General features: G+C 61.6%; 2 protein-coding genes across 2 annotated transcripts; both read left to right on the plus strand.

The window, feature by feature from the left end:
* Positions 1-7,583: 7,583 nt before the first annotated feature.
* On the plus strand, positions 7,584-17,586 carry NFKBIE (NFKB inhibitor epsilon). Its single transcript, XM_048080140.2, has 6 exons — positions 7,584-8,051; positions 15,766-15,868; positions 16,115-16,346; positions 16,453-16,541; positions 16,692-16,940; positions 17,063-17,586. The coding sequence occupies exons 1-6, from the start codon at positions 7,702-7,704 to the stop codon at positions 17,126-17,128; spliced, it is 1,089 nt and encodes a 362-aa protein (XP_047936097.1). The 5' UTR covers positions 7,584-7,701; the 3' UTR covers positions 17,129-17,586.
* A 1,219-nt stretch (positions 17,587-18,805) lies between these two features.
* Positions 18,806-25,095, plus strand: SLC35B2 (solute carrier family 35 member B2). Its single transcript, XM_066993844.1, has 4 exons — positions 18,806-18,927; positions 20,937-21,130; positions 21,535-21,695; positions 22,927-25,095. Exons 2-4 carry the CDS (start codon positions 20,974-20,976, stop codon positions 23,863-23,865), a joined length of 1,257 nt encoding a protein of 418 aa, XP_066849945.1. The 5' UTR covers positions 18,806-18,927; positions 20,937-20,973; the 3' UTR covers positions 23,866-25,095.
* Positions 25,096-26,147: the final 1,052 nt, after the last annotated feature.

The raw sequence follows: 26,147 nt of genomic DNA on the forward strand, positions 1-26,147 counted from the left end.
GGAAGGGAAGGGAAGGGAAGGGAAGGGAAGGGAAGGGAAGGGAAGGGAAGGGAAGGGAAGGGAAGGGAAGGGAAGGGAAGGGAAGGGAAGGGAAGGGAAGGGAAGGGAAGGGAAGGGAAGGGAAGGGAAGGGAAGGGAAGGGAAGGGAAGGGAAGGGAAGGGAAGGGAAGGGAAGGGAAGGGAAGGGAAGGGAAGGGAAGGGAAGGGAAGGGAAGGGAAGGGAAGGGAAGGGAAGGGAAGGGAAGGGAAGGGAAGGGAAGGGAAGGGAAGGGAAGGGAAGGGAAGGGAAGGGAAGGGAAGGGAAGGGAAGGGAAGGGAAGGGAAGGGAAGGGAAGGGAAGGGAAGGGAAGGGAAGGGAAGGAGGCCCAAGGAGACACACGCCTAGGGGGAAATGATGCAGCTGCTGCCTCCTATGGAAAGAGGTGTGGCAGGCGGGGTGCTGCTGGAGGAGCTCCTCTTCCAAAGAGGCTGGGGATGGATTTCCTCTCTCCTTTCCCCTGTTTCCATGGGAACAGCAGCAAGCAGGAACAGCCTGCTCTGAATTTCACTGCCTGCTGCTCAGGCACCCCCTTCCTGACCCTGCAGGCTGACTTTGGCTCTCAGGGGTTTCGGACCCATCCTCACGTGATGGATCCCGTGCCTCCACGGAGTGCTCACTGGTGTGAGCAAGGCAAAGGGGCACAAGCCCTCACCTACCAGGATTTCCATAGCAGCACTGTCTGCTATCACATGCACACCAGCAGACATTTGTAAATAATTTGCATACATGTATGCATTTCTGCTTTTTGTGGCAGTGGGGGCTCCTGTGGGAAGTGACCTCAGCTGGACCGCAGGGCATGTGTGGGGTGATCATCCTGGAGGAACAGCGCTGTTGTTCTCTCAAGGATGGGAAGGAAAAAAAGGTGACACGAGTCTTTGTATTTAACAGTGAATTTGTCCCTTCACTTTTGAATTCATGGTAACCTTTGACTTTGACGTCCTTCACGCACCCTGCTGCAGCAGGATGCCCAGCACCACCGCAAACTGCAAGGAGCATCTCGCTACGCTTTGCCCATTTCTTCTTATCTGGGCTCGTTACCTGCTCGGGCTAAGCCTTGGGATGCGCGCTGCTACCAACCCTTTGGAGCCATCCACGCCATGGATCTCCTACCGGTGGATTCCTCCCGCAGCTACCGGTGAGCCAGAAGGAGGCTTTTTTGCGTCGAGCATCTTGGATTCTGGCCCTGGCAGATTGCTTTCTGTGCCTTGGAGACGACAGTGCCAAGCACATCGTCAGCTGTGCTATTTCTGAGTTGAGGTGTCACAAGGAAGTTCTGTACCCTGCTCTATCTGAAATGAAGTTATACAAGTTCTCAGTCATCTTCTGCACGAACGAGGCATGTGGCAGGTTTATATCCTCAGAAATGAATCCAAGGGCACAGCCGGCAACGTGCTGAAAGGAGCACAGCCCCCCGCAGAGAATGGGAGAAATAAGGCTACAGGATGCGTAGGTCTCTTCTGCCCAGTTCACCTTTCTGCAGACCGGCAGCCGGCTGCGTACAAAGGAGAACGTCCCTCTGGTTGAAAAGGGACGGCAGGAGAGGTTTTACATGACTCCCAGGCATTATTCCTTCCCTACGCTCTTTCTCTTTGAAATGAAAACAGTGCTCTAAAACGTTGCCCTCGGTGTTCAGAACCCCACACCACAACTTGCTGCGACATCCCTGCACTGCAGCTCTTTCAGATACCCTCTCTCTCCCCAAAGCTCACATAACTTAATTCCTGGGAATTAGCTTTTCCAGAGAAAACTGAAGGAAGAGGGGCAACGCCCGAGGCTGTGTCCTGTGTCACCACCAGAGAGAGAACCCAGGAGCCCTAATTCTAGCACACTGCCCAGGCCACTCGACCCCGCTTTCTCTCGAGGACAAAAGGCAGAACCATCTTTGCTCCAACGTGTGGGAATCCTCCACGGTTATCCCTGCGGGTCTGGGGATGCTCTGCGAGAAGATGATGTTGGAGAGCACGGCATTTCTGATGTGACAAAATGGTTGGAAGAAGTCGTGAAGCTTTTAGGAAGACATGGCAACTGAAGTAGAGCTGGCGTCCTTGCTGGGATATCAACAGGGGTATTCTGCAGGTACCCTGTATCTGCCACCCTGAAAGACATTCGTATCTGTTCCAAGAAGATAGGTCAAAACTCTAGGTCGTACTGGCGGTGTTCTCCCTTCATTTTCCATAATATGCCAAGCCAGAAAAGGTCTCACACTTGTAAGGCTGTATTTGCTACAAACTTCTGTAGCATCATATATATATAAATAATACTGGTTCTAGCTTTGTTATGTCCAAAAGGTCAAGCATGATCAAGCCTTAACCTCTTGTTCCTAAGCAATCAACAATAGCTAGTGCTGTGCTTCTTTTCCTGTCTTAAAAAGATGTGTAAGAGAGAATCCCCTTGTGTTGGACACAGGATTTTCTGAGCTTGGAAACTGCAGCCTATTATATTTAGAAATTTCAAAGATATTTTGTGCAGACTGCGTGAGCCTTCCCGAATGTGCCGCTCCAATTAAATTACTCCTTAATAATGCAACAAGGGGAGTGTGGGTGATGGGATGCGCTCCTTGCTCCAGTTAAACAATATCCCTTAGCTGCTGCTGCTTGGCCAGATTGACTGCTCCGGTGCCATTTACCTCCGTGATCACTGTCCTCACAGGAAATCTGTGCCATTAGCCACATTTTTCTCGACTACACTCAGACTGCATGTCTGCTGGCAGGAGATCCAAGGGCGTGTATTTGATTTTCCCCCTTTTTTTCATCTTTCTCTGCTGATTTTTTTCTGCGTGAGGGAAACTCGCTGAGACCCCCAGGGGTCTTTGCAGCTAGCCAAATCGCAAATTTGTGAGAGGGAAACCGGTTTCTGATGAAAAGGGAGTTTCTGATGAGCAGAAGTGAGGTGCAGCTGAGAAAAGCCGTCCCGTTCAGCATCAGCAGACAGGCCCCACATCTCCACCATCAGGATGCTGGCGGTCCACGGATGTGCCGATTTTGGGAGGGTGAGGCAGGTGATTTTGCTGCTCGTGCTCGGCGGTACATTTCACACATGGGGATTGCTGTCCCTGGAAACTCTCAGGTTCGTGCTCTCCTCCTTCCCTTTCCAATGAGCTGCCTGCGTGCAGTTTGTTTATTTTCCACCCAGCCCCATGAGAGGCTATTTCTCCATCACCGCAATTATCCATGAGGCTCCACAGGGCTTTCAGGCCCAGGTTGAATGGCTTTCCTCCCTGCAGCTGCCCGGCAGGCTATCTGGTGCCTCCCTCGCGTCCCCCCCCAGCAATGGAAAGGGGGTTCACAGCTACCCGCATGCTGCCTGACAGCCCTCAGGACATCCATCAGGTCTGACAAAACTCCGGAGCAGCGGTGACCTCCCCAGGTGTCCTGAGAGCGGCAGCGGTGTGACCTGAATATCTCAGCAGGCAAACAGCTTGCTTTCCCCCCGGAGCCAGCCCTCCCTGCTCACCCACCTCTCCTAACCCCTTCCTGGGTTCCTCGCCTGCTTGCAGCGGTGTGCCTCGCCCGAGCCTATTCCCAAATCACCCTGCTGCAAGTGTGGAGAGACACAAGCCCTAATGCGGCCTGGCAGCTCAGAGGTTTCGCTCTCCGGAGAGCGGAGCTGAGCGTGCATGAGTAATACCCCTGGCAGCGCCGCGCGGCCTGCTGGGGACCAGAGCAGCCCCCTGGAGCACCGCTGGGAGAGGGGGCTGAGGCAGCAGGGAGGGGAGCCCCTGCCCCGTAACCACCCCCGGGGAGGGAGGAAATGTCTCCTCTCGGCGGGGCGGCCAGGCGCCGGTGACCAGAACCACCCTCTGGAAGGCAGTCTGCTTCCCACTAGCTACAAAGGGAGCCCCAGGTGACAAGATCTCTCACCTCGGGCAGAGTTTCACCAGCTAATTATGCATGGTTTTGATTATCTGTGCTCCGAGGCCATCTGCCGCCCCCTCCCCGTTCCCAACCGCACCTGCCGTCTCCTTTGGGAGATCTGCAGCGCGCACAGCAGCGCGCAAACGAGTACACACCAAGGCGCTGTCACCCGTGCGTTCGCACGGAGGTGAACAGAGAGCACTGCTGCTGGAGAGGCGAGTTTAAGAACGAAATTTTGTTAAAATGACTGAGGATTTTGTTCATTCGCTTTGCGAGCTCGAGGATTTTCCTGCACCTTTATATCCACCGTGCACCTTTATACCCATCATTATGCTTTTGGAAGCCAAGGCAGTGGCCAGGAGGAGGGCGAGCTAGGTGAGAGCCCCACTCGAGGAAGGAACTGATCCGCCGTGTCCAACTTTCTGCCCATCACACACCCAATTACGCGCGACACAAAGGACAGGAGGAGCTGGAAGCTGCCCTCTGCACTGCGGTACTCGGTGCGGCAGCAGGAATTGCGCTTCCCTGTCGGGGAGAGCATCGGCTGGGGCCCTGCTGACCTCCTACCAGGCAAGGACACCTAAGGATGACCTCTGTGTCACTTATTGGAGCCATGGTTCTCCTGACATTACAGGAGTGTAGACCTAGACAAAGACAGGCAACCACCATGGACTGCAAGGAGGAAAACTCCGGGTGGGAAAAACCCTGCAGAGCTGGTGCTGAACTGGAGCAGGAGCCCAGAGAGGCGTCCTTGGGGACACGCAGTGACACTGTGAGTTCAGTCCGAGCTACCACAAGAGGGCAGCCAGCGTTTGCTAGGCCCGTTTCCAAAAAATGGGTGCCTGAGGAGCACCCTGTCTGCCCTGGTCAGATAGAATATGGCCTTGCCTTGGGGCGTTGATTCCTCTGAAAGGCACGTTCCTGCTTTACCCTGTTGGGCCAGAAAGCCAAGTGATCCAGTTAGGTGTACCACAGAGCTGGTTTGCAGCGAGATATACGGAGCAGCAGCCCGAGGAGAAGCCCCGTCACTTCTCCTGCAGCTTTCCTTGCTCTCCTGGGGCCTCTGCTCCACGTTAGGAGCCCGGTGCCTGTGGTGTTGGAGCTCAGCTTCCCGAGCTGGAGCCCCAGGCGGAGGTCTGGGCTGCTGCTCAAGGTACCTGAAGATATCCCTGGTGCTGGAAATGTGGTAGGAGCTTTGGGGTCTGGCACCTTTCTGACCTTCTGCCCTCAGACCAGACACAGGCTTCATCTCTCTCCATCTCTTTCAGGCTCCTTGCACTTATCTCACCCAGCAAACAGCTCGCGGAGAGGTGGAGAAGACAAGGAGACGGTGCCAGGCCCAGGCTGCGACTGCTGTGTGCAGAGCTTGGGTGCCAGAAGGCAGGTGCAGAGACATGTGCTTCGCTTGGAAATGGGAGGGCTGTGCCCCCATGCCCCCGGCTGCTCGGGGGCCAGGCTCTGGGCCAGCCTTTCCGGGCTGTTTCTTGCCGGAGAGGTCCCCTGGAGCAGCTCGGAGCGCCATGTGCTGACACTGACCTCTAGTGGGAACGGATTCTTTCCTCTGTGCTTCTCCCTGCGATTTTAAGCACTCAAGTGACTGCTTCGAGGGGGCTGGAGAGAGCCCAGAATTAGAGCTTCATTTTTAAAATCCTCAGAAGCAAATCACGCTCTGATTTGGCCTCTCCGTATATTTAAATGTCCATAGTCCCTCCACCACTACCCGCATGTGTAACGTATATTCTGTCCAAACCCACCACGGCCAGGCAGCTCCCTGGTAGGACAGCACGCAATGAACCCAAGCCTTGCTGAATGAGTGTCAGACAGCAAACTAAAAGGCAGACTGGCCAACGAGGTTCATATTTCGTACCTACCATTCAAAATCCCCAAAAACAAGGGATAGTAGAAGCACGCCCAACCAAAGCGAGATGGCAGTAACGTGGTGGCTGAGATACGTTTTAGTGAGCACAGGAGAGACCCGGATGCCTGGGTGGTGGACTGACACTTGCTGCAAAGCCAAGCAGCAAATTGCTCACAGAAAAGCAAATTCTTTGTGCACCACCATACAGGTTTGGGCCGATTTGACTGACGTGGATTTCTCCAAATAACTGATTTCATCCATGCAAATGCCTATACGAAATAACTTTGCGATGGAGCTGTAGTATGGTACTAGGAAAACAAAACAAAACAAAAACAGGAAAGGCATTTGGGGTAGCAGCTGGGTACAAAAAGCTGAAAGAGCAGAAACTCTGGGTGCGTGGGAAGAAAGGGGGCACCTTTTGGCTTCACTCTGGATCTCACAGGACATGTGTAAGGCCCTGGTGGCACATGGCTTACAGACACCGGGGTGATCGTCTACCTCCACGACTTCTGTGCTGCCGTTCGGGTTGGCTGCCATGGCCCAGTCCACATCCCAGGCCCCAGACAGACCCAGCCCCATTCTGCCCCGCGTGAGGCCCTGCGGGTTATCAGCTGCAAGCAGCGGGATGAGGAGTGACAGCTGCGGGCACGGAGATGCAGCCGCCGTCAGGGCGCAGGAGGGGGTGGCGTGAAGGCACGGCCCAGATCCATGCCCTGCGCTGGGCAGAGCTGGCGAGGTGCAGAAGCTCCTTTCCCTTGGCACTTGTCATCTCGCACCCAGGCAGCGCGACGCACGACTGGCGAAACTGAAAGAGAACCTGAGCGTGGGAGGAAAACTTGTGACAGGAGGTTATCGATGCCGACGGAGACTTCCTCCGCCCGCCTCCTGCTGCGCTGCCCCTGTCCTCGTGCCCCTAAACCTCTCTTCCTGCCTGCTCGGAGGCACTTTTCATGGGCAGCTTGCTGGCAGCGAGCCTGCGGTTGGAGGGCTGGCCGGCCAGTGACGCAGAGCCGAAGCGGCAGCTGCAGCACAGGAGGGGAAGTCCTTGGCACTTTGCATGTGGCTGGCGCGAACTCTGCCCCGTAGCCACCGCCGAGCTCTTCCCAGGTGAGCTCCCGTGCAGGTGTGGGGCACGAGCGGCTCCGTCCCCTGCTGCTGCGTCCAGCTGGGGAGGCGTGCGCCTTGCAGAGGGGGAGAGGAACCAAGTGACACCGACTGCAAAGTGTCACCTGCACGCGGAGCTATCTAGATAGCCTTCTGAGGAAAGCCCGTTGCCTGGGGCAGTGGAAAGCAACTGGATAAAGCAGATCCGTGAGGAGCAGGGACAGTTTTGCTCTCGGGAGGAGAGCGCTGAGATGCAGCCTGGTTAGCAGTTGACGGGCACAGCCCCGGGCCCTCGGTCCAGCTGCTGTTTCAGCTTGGTCTTTGCGTACTGCCTGCCCTTGCGAGCGCCCCTGCAGCCACCCCAGCTCCGAAACACAGCACACAGCGGCCACCTTGGCCACCTGGCTAGCGCGAAGCGGCTGAAACGAGCTGAACCGTGCACAGAGGGGCGACCAAAACCCTCGCAGGGCCCTGCCAGCAAGCGACACCCCGCACCCGTTTCCCCCAGGGCTCCCATCGGCCGGGGGGGGGGGGGGCGGCAGCAGCCCCCCTCGCAGCCCACGGTGCGGAGGGTGCCGGGGCTCAGCACCCCGGGGCTCAGGACCCAGGAGCCACCCGCGTGGGCACCCCCGGCGCTGGGGGAATCCCGGGCAGGCGGGGCCGGGCGCGGCTGAGTCAGTGCGGGCAGGGGAGGAGGAGGAGGAGGAGGAGGAGGAGGAAGAGGAGGAGGAGGAGCCGCGGCGCTTTGCCTGTGCGCCGGCCGCCGCTCGCTGGCTTTCCGGCCATGAGCCCCCCGGTGCCGGGGGGCCCGGGGCGGGCGGGCGGTGGGCGCTGAGCGCGGCGCCATGGCGAGGGCGGCGGGCGGCGGGTGCCGCAAGGAGGCTGCGGGCTGGGAGGGCGACGAGGGGCAGTGCGACTCCGGCATCGAGTCCCTGCGCTCGCTGCCCGGCGGCCGGGAAGCCCCGGCTGGCGTCGAGCCCCCGGTGCCCGCCGAGGAGCCCCCCGCGGAGGAGCGCCCCGCCGAGGAGCCCCCCGCCGAGGAGCGCCTGGACTCCAGCTACGGCTCCGGAGCCCTCCCCGAGGCGCTGCCCCGGCTGCCGGCAGCCTGCGGGGCCGAGGAGCCGCCGCCGCCAGCCGAGGGGCTGAGCCGGAGGCAGCTGGAGGCTCTCACCTTCGTCTCGGAGGATGGCGACACGTGAGTGAGCCCAGGGCGGCCCGGCACGGCCCGGCCCGGCACGGGGTGCCAGCCGCTGCTGGCCATGGGGCCGCGCCGGGGAGCTGGGGTGGGAGCGCATCGGCCCCGCGGCGCTGCTTCGCCAGGGGTGCGAAGCGCCCCGAGCCGTGGGGAGAGCTTGGCCGTCCAACGCGGTGGGTGGGCGAGACCCAGAACCAGCTGGGCTGTGCGCAGCACCCCGAGGCCCCTGGATGGATGGTGGTGCTGAGCCGAGCACCCCGAGAGCTGGTTGCTCTCCGGTGGAGGTGGCCTGCGGGGCGGCAGCGCCGTGACGGAGGGGACCGGCTCCTTTCAGGGCAGGGGGCTTCCCGCGGCTGCAGTGCCCTCCTCAAGGGCAGGGGCATCGCACCGGGGTTACTCGCTTCGGCTTCTGGTAACTGCATTCAGCTAGTCACGTCTCTCTCCTGTCCTGCGTTCCCCTCGATGGAAGGTTTTCATCGCAAGCGCACGCAGTGTGCTCGCAGCTCAGGAGCCTTGCCCCGAGCCCAGGCTGGCATTTAATACTGAGTAATGGTGCAGGAGGAAGAGAAACTCAGAGGCACTGGTACAAGCGAGGAAGCAAACGTCTAGAGTCGTGTCGGTGCAGCGGGCTGATGCTGGAGCTGCAGGGAGACCGGCCTCGCCCAGCAGGGCCAGCTGCCTCCGAGGCTGAAGGCGAGACGGGAGCGAGCCCGGGTGTTTACTTCCTGGTTAGGAGGGAGCCTGCACGGCTGCTAATTAGTTCATTAACGCTCCCTGTGGGATCTGCTCCGAGGATTGGCTGGAAGCCTGGCAGCGAGCAAGGTTAGCCTGCGCGCGGCCGCCTACGCTTCCCGGCGGGCGCAGGGACGGTGCAGGCTGCTGCTGCCCCAGCTGCGGGCCAGCCTGGAGCTCCCCTGCGTGGTGCTTCACCCTCTTTCCCGGCCGTAACTCCACGGCCAGCGTGCCCGCAGGGAGAGCCATGGGTATTTTAGGCAGGCCTGCGGAAATAACGCGGCAGAAAAGCAGCCCGCGGGGTTGTGGTGCACCCGGGGCTCACCCGTCGGCAGCGTTCGTCAGTGGATGCGGCTGTTTGGAGACGCTGTTCGGGTCTGTAAAGGGGCTGAGCCCGCTGCTTGTCAGACTTGCTTGGCCAGAGCCTAACCTAACGCAAGCATGTCATTAACTGGGGAAACACGAATTGGTGGCGCCTTAGTTGCTCTAGGCAGGAGAGGCTCTCCAAGAGCTCTCCGAATGGCTGCAGTTGCTCTTCTGTTTTCTCTCTTTACGACGACGCAGCTTAGAACAGGAAATCTGTAAAGGGCAAGGGAGGGAGCAAAAAGCCTGCTGGTGCGGCTCGCGCAGCTCGGGGCTGGAGAGGTCAGCGCAGAGAGCCTGCTCCCAGCGCTGGAAAGAAACTGTATTCTTGTGGTCGGGGCGGCCAGGCTGTGGACTTCTGCCTCTTCTATTCCTGGCTCTCCTCCTGACCCTGCGGGAGAGGTAGGCGGCGTTTATATTTAGCACTGCTGAGCATCCACCGCTCCAGCACTGCCTTGAGCTGCCGTCAGTTTTGTATGCAAAACCAAACCGGGGCTGAGAGCAAAATGCTGTAGAAGTCTAGGGAACGGTGGCTCATCAGGGTGGCGGAAGATCCCCAGAGGAAAGGGATCAGGTGGCCACGGGCTGCATCCCTTCCATCCAGCCAGGCAAACCTGGCGACTCCTTTTCATCTCAGTCAGCTGCACGTTTCCTCGCACGCCGTGCTTCAACGTCTGCCCCAAAGCAGACCCAGGCTGAGAGTGAGACTCGTACCACCATTGCACTTCAGAAGACTTGGGCAATAACGCTTCTCTGTAACGCTGTAATTCTGAAAACACAGAAAGTTCAGGGTTTGGGCTGAGCAGTTCCTGTTTCCCCAGCTGCCCCGGCTTGGTACCCAGCAGTACCCAGAAGGGCACCGTGTTTGCCCAGAAGGATCTGCCAAAAGTATCGGCTGCCCACGGCACTGCCCTCCCACCTGCACGGCAGGGATGTCGTGGGCAGCGAGGCGTGCGTGCCAGGGGCTGTGTTTTTCAGCCTGGCACTTGTGGCAGAAGCACACGAGGGGGTGGCAGAGGCGAGGAGCGCGCTAGGCCAGCTAGAGAGTCAGCAGGATCTTCCCGGGATGGCTTCCCGCAGGAGGAGAGCGCCAGTGGAGGCAGGGCGAAGGCACGGGGCTAAAACCAAGGGTTTCTCACTCAAAATTAGCAGGGGGCCTGCTTGCGTGGGAAGGAAGTTGGCTAACACGGGGGACGTGGGGGTGACGGCCAGCGAAACGCGTGGGCGCCCCTACGCCAGCAGCCGCCTTCCAAGAAGCCTTTGCAGAAGCCTCAAAAGCCCTCTCCCCGCCGCCCCCGGGCAACCGGCGGCCCCCTGCCGCGGGGAAGTCGGGGCTGTAGTAATTGGGCAAGTGCACAGTGCTCCTAGAGAGGGGCCGGTGGGGCTGCGGTGGCCGGCAGGGGCAGGGGTGACGGATGGGGTGTGCTTAGGGCATCGATGTACATCCTTATTGCGTGGCAGGGCAGAGAGCGAGCCCAGCCAGGGCTGCTCCCGTGCTCTCAGGCGTTCTCCTCCGAGCATCCGCCTCTTCCTTTCAGCCCGGCTCCTTTTCTGCTGCGCTGAATCCCGCTGGGATTGCTCCGCGTGGAAGCGAAGAGAGGGGCTTTCCAGCCGCAGGGATGGCGAGCTCCGAGCAGGCAGCGTTGTTGTCGTGCCCTGGCCTCCAAACAAGCTCAACCTTTGTTAGGAGTCACCGAGGAAAACCCCTCCTTCCTGGCCTCGCCGGGCAGACGCAGGAGCCCGGCGTCCTGGGAAAGGGGTGGGTGTGGGACGGCTCCTTTGGGGTAGGATGGGATGTGAAGGGATGGCCCGTAGCGTTCCCGCACTTGGGAAGACCTCCCCATTTGCTCGGGTCCGTGGCAGCCCCTGCGAGCTCGGGGGAGGCAGAATTGGTACGTCAGTGCAGGAAATCAGGCGGCGCTTCCTCTCTCCAGGACTTACACGTTCTGCCTGAAGCGTTTCCCTTTCTTAGGGCTTCTGCCACGGGTACCCAAGACCACAGTGATGTTCCCCGGGCGGTGGTGGTCTCGTGGTGAGCCAGCCAGCGGGGCGGATGCTCGGGGGTCCCCGGCTCGCTCCCGGCAGGCAGATCTCAGCACGCATCTGCTGGAAAAGGGGACGGAGCCCTTTTGGTCAGGCTTGTGCGCGGTGGGTAGCAGCATCTCGTGGAAGGGGGGAGCAGAGGAAGCCCGACTTCCTCCTTCCACCAGCGACAAGCGCTGCCCCGTCTGCTGATAAGAAATCACGTGCCAGTGACTCGTGGGCTGAGATGCGTTGGCAAGGGCTGGGGGACCGCTGCTTGAGTAAATTTGGGTCCCCGCAAGTGGTGATGTTCTGGGCTCCCCGTGACTGTGGTCGGGGGGGGTCTTCCCTGCTGAGCCCTCGCCTGCTGGGGCAGCCATCGAGTATGAGGCCTCCTCTTGCCACTTTTAACCAATTTTCCCCCGGCCCCTAAAGTTCCTGGCATCTGCAGGGGTCACACACTTGCAAACTTGACTTAACGCAGCCAAGTCCTCTTGAGGCAGTGCTGGCGAGAGGTTTTTCCCTGTTCTGATGACTTCAGCCTGACCTCGAGGATGCCTCCTCAGACTTTCCGCCTGCACAGGCTCACCTCGGAGCTGGGGAGAGGCGCAGGGAACTTCAGGACAAAGGCTGGAAATTTCCATGTGCCGGGATGCAGAAGCCTGGCTGTAACAGACCAGCTGGGCTGGGGAGGGCTCTGAGCCCTCGCTCGGCCACCGCCGGGAAAAGCCTGAGCTCAGCTGAATCAACGAGGAAAGCTTCGGGTTTTGTAGGTTTGGTGCGTTTTGTTTCTTTTGTGTTCGGTGGGTAAGAGAGAGGTCGGACGTGGCCGTGCAGGACGGAGGCTGTGGGGTCTGAGCTGTGAGGCCGTGTGGCTGTGGGCGAGCTGTGTGGGATGGCCCCCACGCCCCGGGGCCGGGAAGTCCCGCCGTGGGGGCAGGTGCAGGGCCGAGGGGGGCCCTGGTTGATCCGAGACCCGAGGCTGGTGCCTCATCTCGAGAAAACCCGGCGGCAGCGGGGATGCGTGAGCAGGGCCGTGAATGGTCGCTAGTGAGCTCAGAACCCAGAGGGTGCGCATCTGGGAGCAGAGGCGCCTTCATCTCATCCTCCTCCTCCTCCTTGTCCCCAACCTCGGGGCAAAAACCAGGTGAGCCTCCAGAGCCCCCAGCTGCCTGCATCCCCTCTGGGGCTCGGGTGCAGCGGAGCGGGGCGGCGCTGCCTCTGCAGGCAGGGAGCTGGGCTGCCTTCGCTGCGCCTTCTGGCAGGGGTTCCTGCTGGTGTCTGAGGAAGCGGTTAGCAGCGCAGGTTAAAGGGCTGGAGCAGGGGAGCGGGGCAAGCGTTGGAATTCCCCCGCTGTTTTCCTCCCCGCTCGCGCTCCTCTGTGTTGCTGCTGATGCCATTTCCTCCTGGTAACGAGCTCCTCTTGTGCAAATCGCCCGCGTGGCTTCCTACTCCTCTGCTCAGACAACGGGAGGAGCTGGGAGCAAACTGGTCCCGCTGGGGACAAGGAGCTTACCTGGAGAGGGAGGGAGAAAGATCTGTTACAGCAAATTGTCCCGCCGAATGCTTTGTCCCTTGTTCTAGATACCTTCGGGGTGAGATGGCGAAGGGAGAGGCTGCTCTGAGGTCGAGTTGTTTTGCCCCGTGGATGGGGGGATCTGCACGGTCAGCCCCTTTTCTGAGGGGATGGAGAAGGTTATCCGGAGAACCGATGGGACTTGATTACGTCTGCTTGTGTCGGAGCAGGGTGTCACCGTTACCCTGTCCCCCTCGCCTCCGCGTGCAGGTGTCCCCAGGGTGCCACGGACACCTTCCCTACCAGCTGCCTGGGCCCAGAAGCCTGGGAGACGGACAGCAGGGTGGAAATGGGTGCACCTAAATGGGGACCTCCGGGGACATGGTGGTGCTGGGTGCTCGACCCGGGGACAGCCCCAGGGGCGGCCCTGACCCCCTGCTCCAGGATCATTCCCTGTCTGACGATGGGTAGGTCGCCTCGTGCTGATGCCCTGTGTCCATGGGATCTGTGCGATTCAGAGTCCCCTCATGCCAGGACGGAGCTGCTCAGCACGTGGAGAAGCTGAGAAGGAGCCCAGCAGCCTGTGTGCGTAGGCTGGCAACCTTCCCCCTGCCCACAGCTCCTCTCTTTGCTCGCTGCCCTTTCCAAAACTCTGCGTTGGCCTCTCCAAAAGCCCCCGCTGGCCACCCACCCGCGTGGCTGCAGGCAGGAGCATGGCGAGGGAAGCAGTGGGAGGCAGAGGAGAGGCGTGCGGCGGTCCAAGTGCGGAGCACGGTGGGGTGGAGGGCAGCTTCTGGCCAGGGCAGGGGCTGAGGCTGGACGAGGAGGGTGCCTGGCAGCACGTGGGCACTTGTCATGGGCGTCGTAGGTTTCCTGGGGTTAGCAGGAGACAATCCCGAATCCTGGTTCGCACGGCTCTCCGTGGCCAAGGGTGCTTGCACACGTGCTCCTGGAGGGCTCATCCCGCCCTGGTGGCCGCTGCGCGATTCCCCCCAGCAGCTCACTGCCCCTGCAGCCATTTCGGGAAGTTGAGGCCTGGCAATGAGGAAAGAGGGGAACGAATGCAGAAATGAAAGCACGGGAGGAGGCTGTGCCTGGGTGGAGAAGGAAGACGGGGTGAAAAAATAAAATAAAATAAATGGCAGCCCTTTGAAGCGGGCACGTCCCAGCGTCGAGGTGAAAGCCGGAGCTGCGGGAAGGGTCGCTGGTGGTGCAGCCTCCAGCCCCCCTGCAGCAAAGATGTCCCGACTCGCCAGGTGTCAGCTTCCACGCTGGGCTCACGTGGAGCTGCAAAGCCACCCGTCCCGGGGCGAGGGAGATGCCGCTGGTGCAGGGCTGGGGTTTCCACCTCCCCCGTGCGGCCGCCCCACCTGTCCCCACGTGGGGACGCGGTGGCGTGGGGCGCGGGGGATTCCTGGGTGGGCGGCGGGTGCCCCCCCCCCCCGGCACGCCGCCTCTGGGCACAGCTCTCTCCCCCGGGAGCCAAGTTTGGCTCTGGAAAGTGAAAGCAGCAGAGGTTTAAAGTTCAACCTGAATTGCTTCGGAAAGTCCCCGGGCTGAGCGCTCCGTACCTGAGAGCGGCACATCCTGCCGTCCCCTCGCACGTGGCGCCCGGGAGTGGGCTTGGAGAGGCAGGGGCTGTCCCCGGCAGCGGGCAAAGGCCACTTCGGTGCAGGTGCAAACCCATCAGGGCATCTCCCTGCCCTGATTGCCAGGGCTCGGAGCCGTGGGAGCCTGCCGAGGGCAGGGGGAGCACCTGCAGCTGGTCCTGGCATGGATCCCACCAGCCCCCTGCCCTCCCCCTGCGCATTGGTGTGGGGGGGGTGCACCCGGCGGCCTCCTGGAGGCAAAACGTGGGTGTCCTCTGCTTCCCACGGGGAATTCCCTGCTGCGTCGAGACCCGGGGCTTCCCCGGGGACGCGGCCCTTCGGGCGCAGCCTCTCCCCAGGCAGCGGGGCGAAGAGGAACTTGCTTGTTTCGCCACCAAAAATGGGGCTCGCCTGAGGGCGCCCGGGGTGCCAGGCACCGGCTTGGCCCGTGGAGGAGGTGGTTTTGCTGGGCTGCTCGGGCTCCGCGCCCTTCCACCTCCCTCCTGCCTTCAAGAGCTGTCCTGTACCTTTACCCCACACCCTCCAGGGGCCCAGACCCCTGTGCAGGAGGGGCTGGGGCACAGCAGGTTAGCGCTGCCGGGCTGGAAACTCCCTCCGGGCTCGCTGCTGCTGCTCTCACTTCTGTTCTGACTGCGCGTGGACAGCGAGGACCGTCGCGAAACCCGCACGAGCATCACGGCAGGAAGGGGAAGGGACGAGTGGGATGGGAATGAAATCTGCCCTTGGGTTGGGGCAGCCCAGGCTGCCAGGGCGTCAAACAGCCGTGGGTGCCGGGGACTGGGGCTCTCCGCTGGCCACCGAGCTCTGCGGGGAGCTCTGGTGTCCCTCTGCTCGGCGCCAGCCCTGCTACGGCGTTGCCGAAGGGGAAGGATGTGGAAGAGAGAAGAGGAAATCAGCGTGGGCTGGCGGAGAGGCTGGCACGGGGACCGTGCCGCACAGGTGGACTTGGATCGCTGTCGGGCTCCTGCCCGGCTTTTGCTGACCGCCTTGGTGCAGGGGAAAGCAGAAGTGTCGTCCTGCGTAGCCAGCAGCGGGGAACTGGAATTCCCCTGGCAGCCGCCCGGGTCCAAACCTCCCGCCCAGTGGCCAAAGCCAGCCCTCAGGTTCTCCGATACGCCTGCCAGGCTCTTCCGTCCTCCCAGGGCTGGAGGCCGGTGTTTGTGATGAGGCCAGAGAGAGGACCCGCCGCTGCTCAGAGAGGACAGATGGGTCACATCCACCGGGGGTCAGCCCAAAGGTCCACCCCGGGGAGCATAAGGCTGCGTTTCTGTCTTCTGGTCCTGTCTTCTGTGGCTGAGCTTCCCTGGGGAGAGGGCAGGATGGAGGAGCTGTGAGCTGGTGGGAAGGGCAGGTGGCTGGGGAAGGTGGGGAGCTCAGTTCGCTTTGTAGCGCTGGGGGATCTGTTCCGCTGAGCATGTCACTTGGGACCGATTTTTCTTTTTTTTTTTTCCCACCTCTGTCCCCTCTGCAGGTTGGTTCACCTGGCCATTATCCACTGCGTCCCCGACGTGGCTCTCTGCTGCATTGCTCAGCTGCCCAGAGAGGTGCTGGAGATCCAGAATGACCTTTTCCAGGTACGTGGGTGTGATGGGCGGAAGAGGAGGGCAGGTGCCACCGCGTGTAGGCACCCAATCCACCTGCCCTTTCCCTGGGGGTTGCTCACCCACACGCTGCAGAGCACAGTGAAGGTCCCGTGTGAGCAGTCCCTTTTTGGGGAGGAGGAAGGCAACCCCCGGGGAGGGAGGATTGGCAGCTCCCAGCACCGAGGGTGAAGGGATGCCCACTCAGCCTCCTAATTCTTGCCCCCCCCTCCTCGCTAGACCCCGCTGCACCTGGCCGTGTACCTGGAGCAGCCCAGTGTGGTCGAGGCGCTGATGCACAAGGGAGTCAACCCGGGGCTGCAGGACCGCAACGGCAACACCCCGCTGCACCTGGCCTGCGAGCAGCAGCGCCTCTACTGCGCCCAGCAGCTGCTGCAGGGCACGGCCCTGCCCCAAGGCACGGCCGAGCCCCCCGAGCACCACCAGGACCTGCAGCTCCAGAACTGGCAAGGTGAGACCTAGCGGATGATGGGTCTGCCTCGGAGGCTCTGCTGCGTACGCGCGAATCCGGCAGCGCGGCGTGCTGAGGGTGGCTCTCTCCTGTCTCCCCGCCCCAGGCTTGGCCTGTCTGCACATCAGCACCTTGAAGGGGAACATCCAGATGATGTCCCTGCTGCTGCAGAGCGGTGCCAACATCGACGTTCAGGTGAGGATGGGCCGCCGCGTGGACGTCCCCCGGCTTTGGGGCAGGGGTGCTGCGTGGCTGGGAAGCGCTCTGCTTGGATGGGGTGGAGAGGAAGGACCGTGGCCCATGGGTGCCACAGGGACCCCACACCCACGTGCTTGTTGTCTGCAGGAGGGCACGAGCGGGAAGACCCCGCTGCACCTGGCGGTGGAGTGCCACAACCGCAGAGCCGTCCAGTTCCTGCTGCACAACGGGGCCTACGTGGACGCCCAGATGTACAACGGCTGCACCCCGCTGCACCTGGCCGTGGGCCGCAGGGACACCGCCATCGCCGCCATCCTCTCGCACTCCGGGGCTGACACCCTGCTGAGGAACATGGAGAACGAGACGGCCCAGGACCTGGCTGACGGCAACGACGACGTGAGTGCGGGGAGTGCTGCGAGCCTGTAGTGGGGTGGCACTTCCCTTGGGAGGCGGGGGGCCGGGCGGACCGGTGGAGGCACGGCCTGGATGCTTACACCTCATACTTCTGGTCTCTGTAGCTCCTCGCCTTGCTGCCCTTCGACGACCTGAAGATCTCGGGGAAGCCCGTCGTGTGCTCTGAATGAGCGGCTGGACTCCTTGGCCCGGCGGGCAGCCTCCTCGCCCCGCGCTGTTGCCCTGATGCCCGCCGGGACCTCGCCTGCCCGCAGTGCAGTGGGCGCGGAGCCATGCTGGGAGACGTTTTACCCTCCCAGGAGAGAAGTTTTGTTGGCCTCAGGCTGCCTTCCTGAACGGCGGGAGGTGGCACCACGAGCACTACACACAGGGAAGGCTTTTTTTTTTCTAGGCTTCGTGCCCAGCAGGGTCTGTGCTGCAGCCCAGCAGGACTGAATTTCCCCTCCCTGCCACGGGTCTGAATTGCAGGGGTCTGCGGGCTCCAGCTTGCCCCGGGACGGAGCAGGAGAGGACTCCTTTATCACACTGCACAGGGGACGGAGCATCATCTGGCACCCCCAAACACCAGCAGAACAAGTGTGGGGTGAGCAGTTACCACTCGCTCTAATAAACGTTTGTTCTGACTGCGGGCGCTCGAGGTCTTGTGTGATCCAACCCACCCCGCTCCCCGCCTGGCTCCAAGGTGAGGGGGAGCCGGGGCGCAGAGGGGAGCAGGGAGGAGGGGGGATCCCCGCTTGCAGAGCCTGTCTCGGGTTCAAGGCTGAGCCTGGGGGTCCCAGCCCAGTGCTCTGTTCCCCCACTGTCCCACCAAGCACCTGGCAGCGGGGCTGAAGACGCAGGGCACGGGAGGTGCCAGAAGAGTGGGTGACGGATCCTTGCTTCTGCTACCACGCCTGACATCCCGCTGCCTTACCGCACCGCGGTTCCTCTTCTGCAACGAGTATGAAAGATCCCGACCCGCCTCCCGGCACAGGAGGTTGTTTAAAAGCCACAGGCCATAGGTCTTCCCTGGGTTTTGCGTTCTCCCAGGCCGAGGAGATGGCGGGGTTATTTCCACATCCCTCCTGTTGCTCACCTCCCTTCCCTGCCCCCTCTCCGATGCGAGGAACGTGCGACGCCCTAGGGAACCAGCACCAAAGGTGCTGTGGGAACAGAGGCACGAGCGTGCCTGACCCCACCTCGGCCGGGGAAATCCCCCGCTTGCAGCCTGGGAGCAGCTCCCATTGTCTGGGGCAAGTCCTGCGTGGCGCAATCCCGGGACCGAGATGCCCCCGAGCCGCTCACCTTCCTCATCCCTTCTTGGAAGGACAGGCGCGAGGGAACCAACGCTGCCAGGAAAAGCAGCGCCTGCTCCCCCCAGCCCTCCCTGAAGCTTCCCAGGGCTCTTCAGCAGCCCTGGGGTAGATCGCTTGGGTTCGCTTTTGTTTTATTTCAAATCTCCGCCTTCCAGCAGGGCCTCAGCCTTGCCGAACACAAGCCGTGTTGTGCCAGCGGCTCCGGCCAGCACCAGGTGCCCCAGGGGACACCAGCTTGGGGGGGGGGGGGGGGGGTTAGGAAAAAGGCAGAATCAAGCCATCTGCACTTTTTTTTTTAATAAAAGTGTTTTTTTTTTTTTAAATGAGTGTCGCAAAATATTTCTGGGCGGCCTCTTGGGGGCTACGGCCAGCCCTGCCTCTCCGTGCTTACTGTGAGGGGGGGGGGGGGTTATGGGGTTGCGTGGTGCCGGGGCTGTGGGGCTGTGGGGTGTGGGGTGTGGGGTGTGGGGCCGTGGGGCCAACCCCGGCCGGGGCCGCGGGGCCTGGCTGCCAGCCCGGGGCCTCCACGTCCCTTCCCCCAGCGGTGCCCGGCCCCTCCGCGGCGGCAGGGGGCACTGTGGGGCGGCCGGCAGGGGGATCGCCGCCGCCGCCGCCTCCGGGAGCGGGCCGAGGGGAGCCGGCCGGGAGCGGGGCCGGGCCGGAGCGGGCCGCAGGTGGGCAGCGGGGCCGGGCCGGGGGGCCGCGGGGGGCCGGGGCTGGGGGAGAGGCGCCGGGGGCCGGGGGGGGGGGGGAGGAACGAGGCGCCGGCGCGGGGCCGCCTGTGCCGCTCGTGTGCCCGCAGCGCTCCGCGGTGCTGCCGCGGGGTCCGGCAGCCCTCCGGCCGCAGGCGAGCGGAGCATCGCGGAGCATCGCGGAGCGGCCGGGTCGGGAGCACGGGGCCCTGCGTGGCTCCGGGGGCTGCGGCGAGGAGCAGGAGCCCAGCCCGTCGTCGTGGCTGCCCGGCTGCCCGCAGGAGCTGGAGCCAGCCCGTCACCGTGGCTGCCCGCACGCCCCGCACTGAGGCGCCTTTCAGCTGCCCCCCCCCCCCCCCGCTTCCACCTGTAACACTGGCGGCCCTGTTCCCTCGGCCCTGAAGCAGCTCCCGGGGCCTGGGAGGTGGGCGCAGGCACAGAGAGCCATTGTCCCTCCGTCCTCCCCTCCGCCGCCGCCGCTGGGAGAGCGGTGTGGGTTCTCCTCCCGCGGCGGCGCTCGGGGGGACGGAGGGGTGGCGGCACCGTGGCCGCGCCGAACGGGGCCGGCCGGCTTCCCGTCTCCATCAAGTGGAAGGGAGACGTGGCCTGCGAGTGTAGCAACCGACCCCACATCTACAGCTGGCTTCTGCAACGGGAAACGGCCTCCCCACCCGCGCTGCCTGGCTGCTGCGAGCCGCCGGGATTGCCTCGCTTCCCGCAGGGAAACCTGGCAGCACGCGGGCAGCCCCGGCCCCGGGTGCACTGAGTGCTCCCCGACAGCCCGCGGTGCCCCTGCCGCACGGCTCTGAGGGAGGAGAGGACGGGCAGAGGTGTCCAGCTGCCCTTCCTAACAGGAGGAGAGGGGAGGAGTAGGAAGCAGGCAGGGAAACCCACCCCCGGCTGCTTGCACTTCTCCCCAGGTTGGGAATTTCTGGGTCCTGTAAGTCAGAGAAGGGAGATTTCAGGGTGAAGCACGCCCCGGCTTCGGTCAGGTTGTTCGACTCCAGAGCCCTGGCCACAGCAACTGAGGATAAGAAAAGCCCCCGAGGCCTTTCCCAAAGGGACAGGAGGGCAGCGGGGAGGGAGGGCTTGTTGTTCGTGAGGTGGCTGGGGACTTTCTTGCCTTTCCAACCCTAAGTTTGTAAGTCCAAGTCTCAGAGATTCACGGTGGGGCTACCAGAGATCACATTTGGGTGGCCCCTGAGTAGCCCTGGTTTGGCTGTGCGATGGAGGGGACAGCGGAGAGACGAGCTCCTCTGGGGAGCCCTACAGCTGTTTTAAAGCTGCCTGGCTGACCACAGAGGACTAAAGCTGCACAATATCAGGTGCCTTCTCGGATAGTACTGGTGAAATCCCAAGCAGCCAGCTGATGGGGAGGTTCCTTCCCAGCCTCGCTCCCTGGCTGCGCCTTGCCAAGCGGGTAAGCCCTGGTAATTTCCTCTGAGGTGCAGGGAGTGCCTTGGCACGCTCAGCCCCAGGGCTGCCTGCTGCCCCTGCGGGGAGGTGGGGGAGCCTGGCAGCCTCGCGCCCTCCCAGCTCACCTGGCGCAGCCCGAGGGGAAGCTCTGAACCGTTTTCTTCCTGAGAGGAAGGCTGCTCTGTTCACAGGCTTGAAACGTGAGCTGCCAGGTAGGAGTTGCTCTTTCCACTCAATGACCTTTTCTTTTTTCCACCCAGGAAAGCAAACTGCATTTAGCTGCGCTAAAGTTTAACCTGAGAAGGTGAAGCGCGAGGTGCTCCTTGCGTATGGAACAAGGGCGTTGTCAAAACCAGCCCTTTACAGCAGTGTTCAAACATCCTCTCCGATCCTGGAAGCCCATGCTTCCCAGTCTGAGTGTTCCCGAGCCAGAGCAAACACAGCTAACAGCTGCTAACAACCTCCAAAGGGCCTTTCCTGCTCAACACGCTGTCATCTTTGCTGCCGTCTCTGGGGTGGGATCTGGGTGCTGGCTGCACGCTGGTAGCCCACCGTCTGCCTCTTCATCCCCACAGATTTTGTGTTCCCCTCGTGCTGGCTGCTCTCCCCACCATGGCTGCTGGTGAAGCGTTCCCCCCTGCCCTGCAGGACGCGTGGGGGGACTTCTGGCTCTTCCGTTTCTTCGTTAATGCTGCTGGCTACGCGAGTATTGTGGTGCCAGGATTCCTCCTCATCCAGTACTTCAAGAGAAGGAACTACCTGGAGACAGGTAAGGGCAGCAGCTTCCCTTCCACATCCTGCCTCCCCGGGAGCTCTCCACACCTACTCTGCCACCCCCAGTCAGGGCTGGCAGGTGGGTCCCTCACCTGCTTTGTCGGAGCAGGCCTGGGCTGGGCACGGACTTGAGTCCTAGAGAAGTCTAGGAGCTACCCCAAAACAAATTTATTCCAGGGCTGCATAAATAGTACAAGAACCGGTCTCCATCTCCTCGCTCTGCTAGGCTAGGCACGACTTTGTGCAGGGCAGGAGCTGGCTCCCAGCCTGCTAAAGGCCCCAGTCTCCATCTCGCAGTGCACGTATCCCAGCGACCTGGCTAGCAGTGGCGGAGGTTAGCAAGGAGGGAGGCTACGCCTCTCCAGCTGTTGTGGTTAATTCTCTTCTCACCCCCTCCAGGCCGAGGCATTTGCTTCCCTGTCATCAAGTCATGCGTGTTCGGCTCCGAGGTGAAGTCTGTACACCCGGACGATGGCTCCCTGCCGCCCCGAGCAGAGCCCGCGGAGTCCTCTACAGCCCGACAGGTCCTGAAGCTGCTCTTCTGTGCTGCTGGTCTGCAGGTAGGGGCCCTGCGTGTTTGTATGGCCATCCTGCTCCGGGAGGGGGAGCTGGACTCCGGGTTTGTGCCACCAGCCCCTTGAAGGCCAAGGAGGCAGCGCTGTCCTTGATGGCAGGGCTGGAGGCTGGGACACAGCCTCTCCTCCAGGGCTGCTGTGTCACCTCTGAGCTGTGGACGTCTGTTCAGCTGGCGTCAGATATCTGAGTTGGGACAGCTCATCTGTCTGATCACAGCCCGCTGCCGCCATGAATAGGGAAAACTCAGTGTCAGCAGGATTATTAGGGCTGCTTTTGTTCTGGCCCTCATCAGAGCGGCCGGTAGTTTGAGCCCACTTAATTCCCAGGCTCTCCTCTGGGTCACCTTCTGGGGCTGCTGCGTACTGCTGCCCTTCGGCTACAGAAAAAGAGGAATTTTTAATTTTAGTTTCCTCAGGTCTCATCTCCAGCCTAAGCATCATTAGGAAGGGCCGCTTTTTGGGTCTGTGAGGACTAAAAATAATTTCTGTGATACAAAACCCGCAGCCAGCAGAAGACACCCACATCCTGGCCTACTATCCCAGCCCACGCAGCCTTGCTGCGAGGACACCCACGTTATTTCACGTCTCTGTACCTCGGTTTCTCAGGAGGGGCTGGGTGATGAGGGATGTCTGTGCTCCTTTTGTGAGGGGCTTGGTACTGTGGCACCAGGGCTGCATAAACAGCGGAGGTGGCAGCCAGCACAGTGATCATCCCCGGAGGAAAATCTCATCTGCTGGGTTTGAAACCAGATTTGATTTGGATGGGCCTGGGGAGTTGGAAGGGAAAACCGATGCAGAGGCCACCGGGAGAACTGCCAGGCCCTACTGCAGGGAGCTGGCACCGAACCCACGGCTGTGCGTCGGTAACGGTCCCTGATCCTGCCCGTCTGGTTCAGCAGGCAGCTCAAAACAACCGCTCGTTGCGCGCTGGGGTGTCGCTTTCTGGGCTTCTCTTCCCTTGAAGAGGCTGAAAACGGAGCAGGGCTGGTTTAGTTTGGGACTGGATGTTCCCAGCTGTAACCACGAGAAACAGCGGGCTCCCGCAGGTGGGTGAGGCAGGGCGGCCCCGTCTCCAGCATCGCGGGGAGGCGCTGCCACGCAGAGGCTGAAGCAAGGAAGGGGCAGGCGAGGATCTCCTGGGCTCTGTCCTTCCTTCCCGTGGCTGCCTGCAGCTGCCAGCAGGGCCCTGACTCCCTGTGCTCCTCCCGCTTCGCAGGCCTCCTACCTCACGTGGGGCGTCCTCCAGGAGCGCGTGATGACGAGGACGTACGGTGCCACCGAAACGGACCCCGGCGAGAAGTTCAAGGACTCCCAGTTCCTCGTGTTCATGAACCGCATCCTGGCCTTCACGGTGGCCGGGCTGTACTGCGCCCTGACCAAGCAGCCGCGCCACGGGGCTCCCATGTACAAGTACTCCTTCGCCTCCCTCTCCAACATCCTCAGCAGCTGGTGCCAGTACGAGGCCCTCAAGTACATCAGCTTCCCCACCCAAGTGCTGGCCAAGGCCTCCAAGGTGATCCCAGTGATGATGATGGGTAAACTGGTGTCCCGCAAGAGTTACGAGTACTGGGAGTACCTGACGGCTGCCCTCATCTCCGTGGGGGTCAGCATGTTCCTGCTCTCCAGCGCTCCCAACCGGCATGCCTCCACCGTCACCACTTTCTCGGGCGTAGTGCTCCTGGCCGGCTACATCATCTTCGACAGCTTCACCTCCAACTGGCAGGACGCCCTCTTCACCTACAAGATGTCCCCCGTGCAGATGATGTTCGGCGTCAACGTCTTCTCCTGCCTCTTCACGGTGGGCTCGCTGCTGGAGCAGGGCGCCCTGCTGGAGTCGCTGCGCTTCATGGCTCGCCACTCGGAGTTCACGGCCCACGCCGTGCTGCTGTCGGTGTGCTCCGCCTGCGGCCAGCTCTTCATCTTCTACACCATCAACCAGTTCGGCGCGGCCGTCTTCACCATCATCATGACGCTCCGCCAGGCCTTCGCCATCCTCCTCTCCTGCCTCATCTACGGGCACACCGTCACCGTCGTGGGCGGGCTGGGCGTAGCCGTCGTCTTCGTGGCGCTCTTCCTCCGCGTCTACGCCCGCAGCCGCATGAAGAAGCGCAGCAAGAAGCTGCCACCCGGCGAGACCCCCGTGCAGAAGGTCTAGGGAGCCGGGGGGGGCCGCGGCCTCCAAGCTGTGCCTGCTGTCCTGCCTCTGCCGGGGGGCACTCGCTTGATTTCTCGGACCCCGCCGAGGAGCAGGGTGGGGTACGGGTAGGCTGGACCAGTGACTCGCTTTTCCAACTGCTTTTCCTGGGGAAGGGGCTGCAGCGAGCCCAGGCTGCCACAGCTCCAAACCTTTCTCTTTGCCTTAACGGGTCAGAGGCTTCCAGCCGAGGCACAGGCTCACCCCCGGGGGAAAGCCAGTGTGGAACTGCTGGTGCCCCTGCCCCGCCTGCGCCTCGTGGCTTCCCTCCAAGGTCACTGATTGAACAAGGGAGCTCTTTTTTTCCGGCCCTATCTTGCCTCTGGCTGACACGTCTCCGTTTCTGTCGCTACTACAGAGCTCAGCAGGAGGAAGAAAAACACTAGCTCTGTCTTTGAAACGTCTCTACAACGAGGGAAGCACCGAGCTGAGCCTGTGCTAGGGCTGGGAGCAGTAGGACAGACGCTCCCCGCCCCTCCAGCCCCCCTTCCCAGGAGGTGCTCCAGGTGGGACAGGCACGGCCATGAGGCAGCCTGTCCTACCCCAGGCCTGGGATCTGCTCCGGGAGAGCTGGAGCCGAAGCCAGGGCCTCCGTTTGGGTTCGTCAGTCCCTCGCCCCAGCTCCAAGTCACTTTTCCTCGCGCCTCCCAGTCCGGGCTGACGTTTATGCAGACGGAGGCTGGCTGGCGCAGCTCCCAGGGCTCGCTGAGTTGCTGTAGGTTACTTTTCGGTTACAGCCGCTGCTGTTACAGGCCAAAGGCCGCAGCGCCCAGAACCCCAGCGTCACCGCCAGGCTGGCGCAGCGGTTTCTGGGCTGTGTAGTTGCCATTCAGAGAAGCACAACGACCACCCTCTTCATTTTTATTTTTTTTCCCCTGCCAACTGGAGACATTGACCCCAACTTTCTTGGGGGTCTTGCCAGAGCCCCCCAGTGCCTGGAGGCCTGTGGGATAGGGCAGAGCCCGCTGCGGTGCCTTGTCCCCGCTCCGCAGGGGATGGAGCACGCGGGCACCAGCAGCAGGGGAAGGGGCAGGGGGGCCGCTCCCACCGCTCTTCCCCAGGAGCCCGGCTTTTACTGGCTGACCCTGTCCTCCCCCACGCGACCTGACTGACAAGCCAGCAGGTTTTGGTACTTTTGAAAGGCAACTTTTTTCTCTATTTTATTAAATTAAAGATATGCTGCATATAGTACCCTAGGGGTAAATGTTCTTTATTTTCTTCTTCTCTCTGTACCTGGAAGGAGGGGAACGAGCCTCCCCAACCCCCTCCCTAGTCTCTCTGGGACAAAGCTTTCTGGGTTTCCTTTCCAAACAGAGGTCAGCCGGAGCTGCACCCACAGCTACAAGGCACCTCAGAGCAAGATCCCTGCACACACAGCTGGGCAGCGCTGTCAGGGAGTATCGTCTCTGCTTACGGGAGTAACAGGGAACAGGCTTTACGGGGTACACTTGTACCAACACCAGCTCCACACATCCCATCCACCCGCCCACTGCATGCCTTGTGAAAAGCCTTGGCTCCAAGCTGATGCTGTCTGGTCCTGGTGAGCAACAGGACCTTGGCCTAACACCCAGAGAAACTGGGAGAGGCAGGAGACACAGAGATGAGGCACAGGAGCAGCCTGTAAGGGTAACAGACCTGGTGCTAAGCACAGCCCTGGCTTCCTAGCACTTGGCTCTCCAGGAGTTTTATCTAAGCTCCCTTCCGTCACCCTTCCCTTTGCCTCCACTTATTTGCTACAAATTCCCCCCCAAATGTTTGTCACCCTCCCAGTGTGCTGCCAGCCTAAAATAGAGCAGGTATTTTGGTTTTAAACAGAAGTTTCTCTGTGCCATGCTGGGAACGGGACCCTTTTCTCATTTAAAACAAATTGGAGGAACTGTTCAAGATGGAGGCCGGCTAGAACCCACTCCATCTTGTGCCTGCGGCTGCTGGGAAGCAGCCAGCGTCACTCGGTGTCCCTGTCCCCGGCCAAACCCAGAAGCTGGCGTGGCAGAGGGTGACAATCCCACACCTGGGGCATGACTATAGTGCACAGGGCAGATGAACCGGAGGTGCTGCCCCAGGCCTCTCGGTCACCCGGGACGCTGGAAGAAGAAAGTGAGCAGCAAGATGCCAAACCCAGAAGCTGGCGTGGCAGAGGGTGACAATCCCACACCTGGGGCATGACTATAGTGCAAAGGGCAGATGAACCGGAGGTGCTGCCCCAGGCCTCTCGGTCACCCGGGACGCTGGAAGAAGAAAGT

This window comes from Anser cygnoides, chromosome 3 (genome assembly GCF_040182565.1).
Source record: "Anser cygnoides isolate HZ-2024a breed goose chromosome 3, Taihu_goose_T2T_genome, whole genome shotgun sequence".
Lineage (NCBI taxonomy): Eukaryota > Metazoa > Chordata > Aves > Anseriformes > Anatidae > Anser > Anser cygnoides.

What these genes read in the sequence shown, in the direction of transcription:
- NFKBIE (XM_048080140.2), top strand. Translation starts at nt 7,702, where the DNA reads ATGGCGAGGGCGGCGGGCGGCGGGTGCCGCAAGGAGGCTGCGGGCTGG. An exon ending in GTGCCAACATCGACGTTCAG is followed by an intron (nt 16,542 to 16,691) that starts GTGAGGATGGGC and finishes TGTTGTCTGCAG; the next exon opens with GAGGGCACGAGCGGGAAGAC. An exon ending in TGGCTGACGGCAACGACGAC is followed by an intron (nt 16,941 to 17,062) that starts GTGAGTGCGGGG and finishes TGGTCTCTGTAG; the next exon opens with CTCCTCGCCTTGCTGCCCTT.
- SLC35B2 (XM_066993844.1), top strand. Translation starts at nt 20,974, where the DNA reads ATGGCTGCTGGTGAAGCGTTCCCCCCTGCCCTGCAGGACGCGTGGGGG. An exon ending in AAGGAACTACCTGGAGACAG is followed by an intron (nt 21,131 to 21,534) that starts GTAAGGGCAGCA and finishes CACCCCCTCCAG; the next exon opens with GCCGAGGCATTTGCTTCCCT. An exon ending in TCTGTGCTGCTGGTCTGCAG is followed by an intron (nt 21,696 to 22,926) that starts GTAGGGGCCCTG and finishes CCCGCTTCGCAG; the next exon opens with GCCTCCTACCTCACGTGGGG.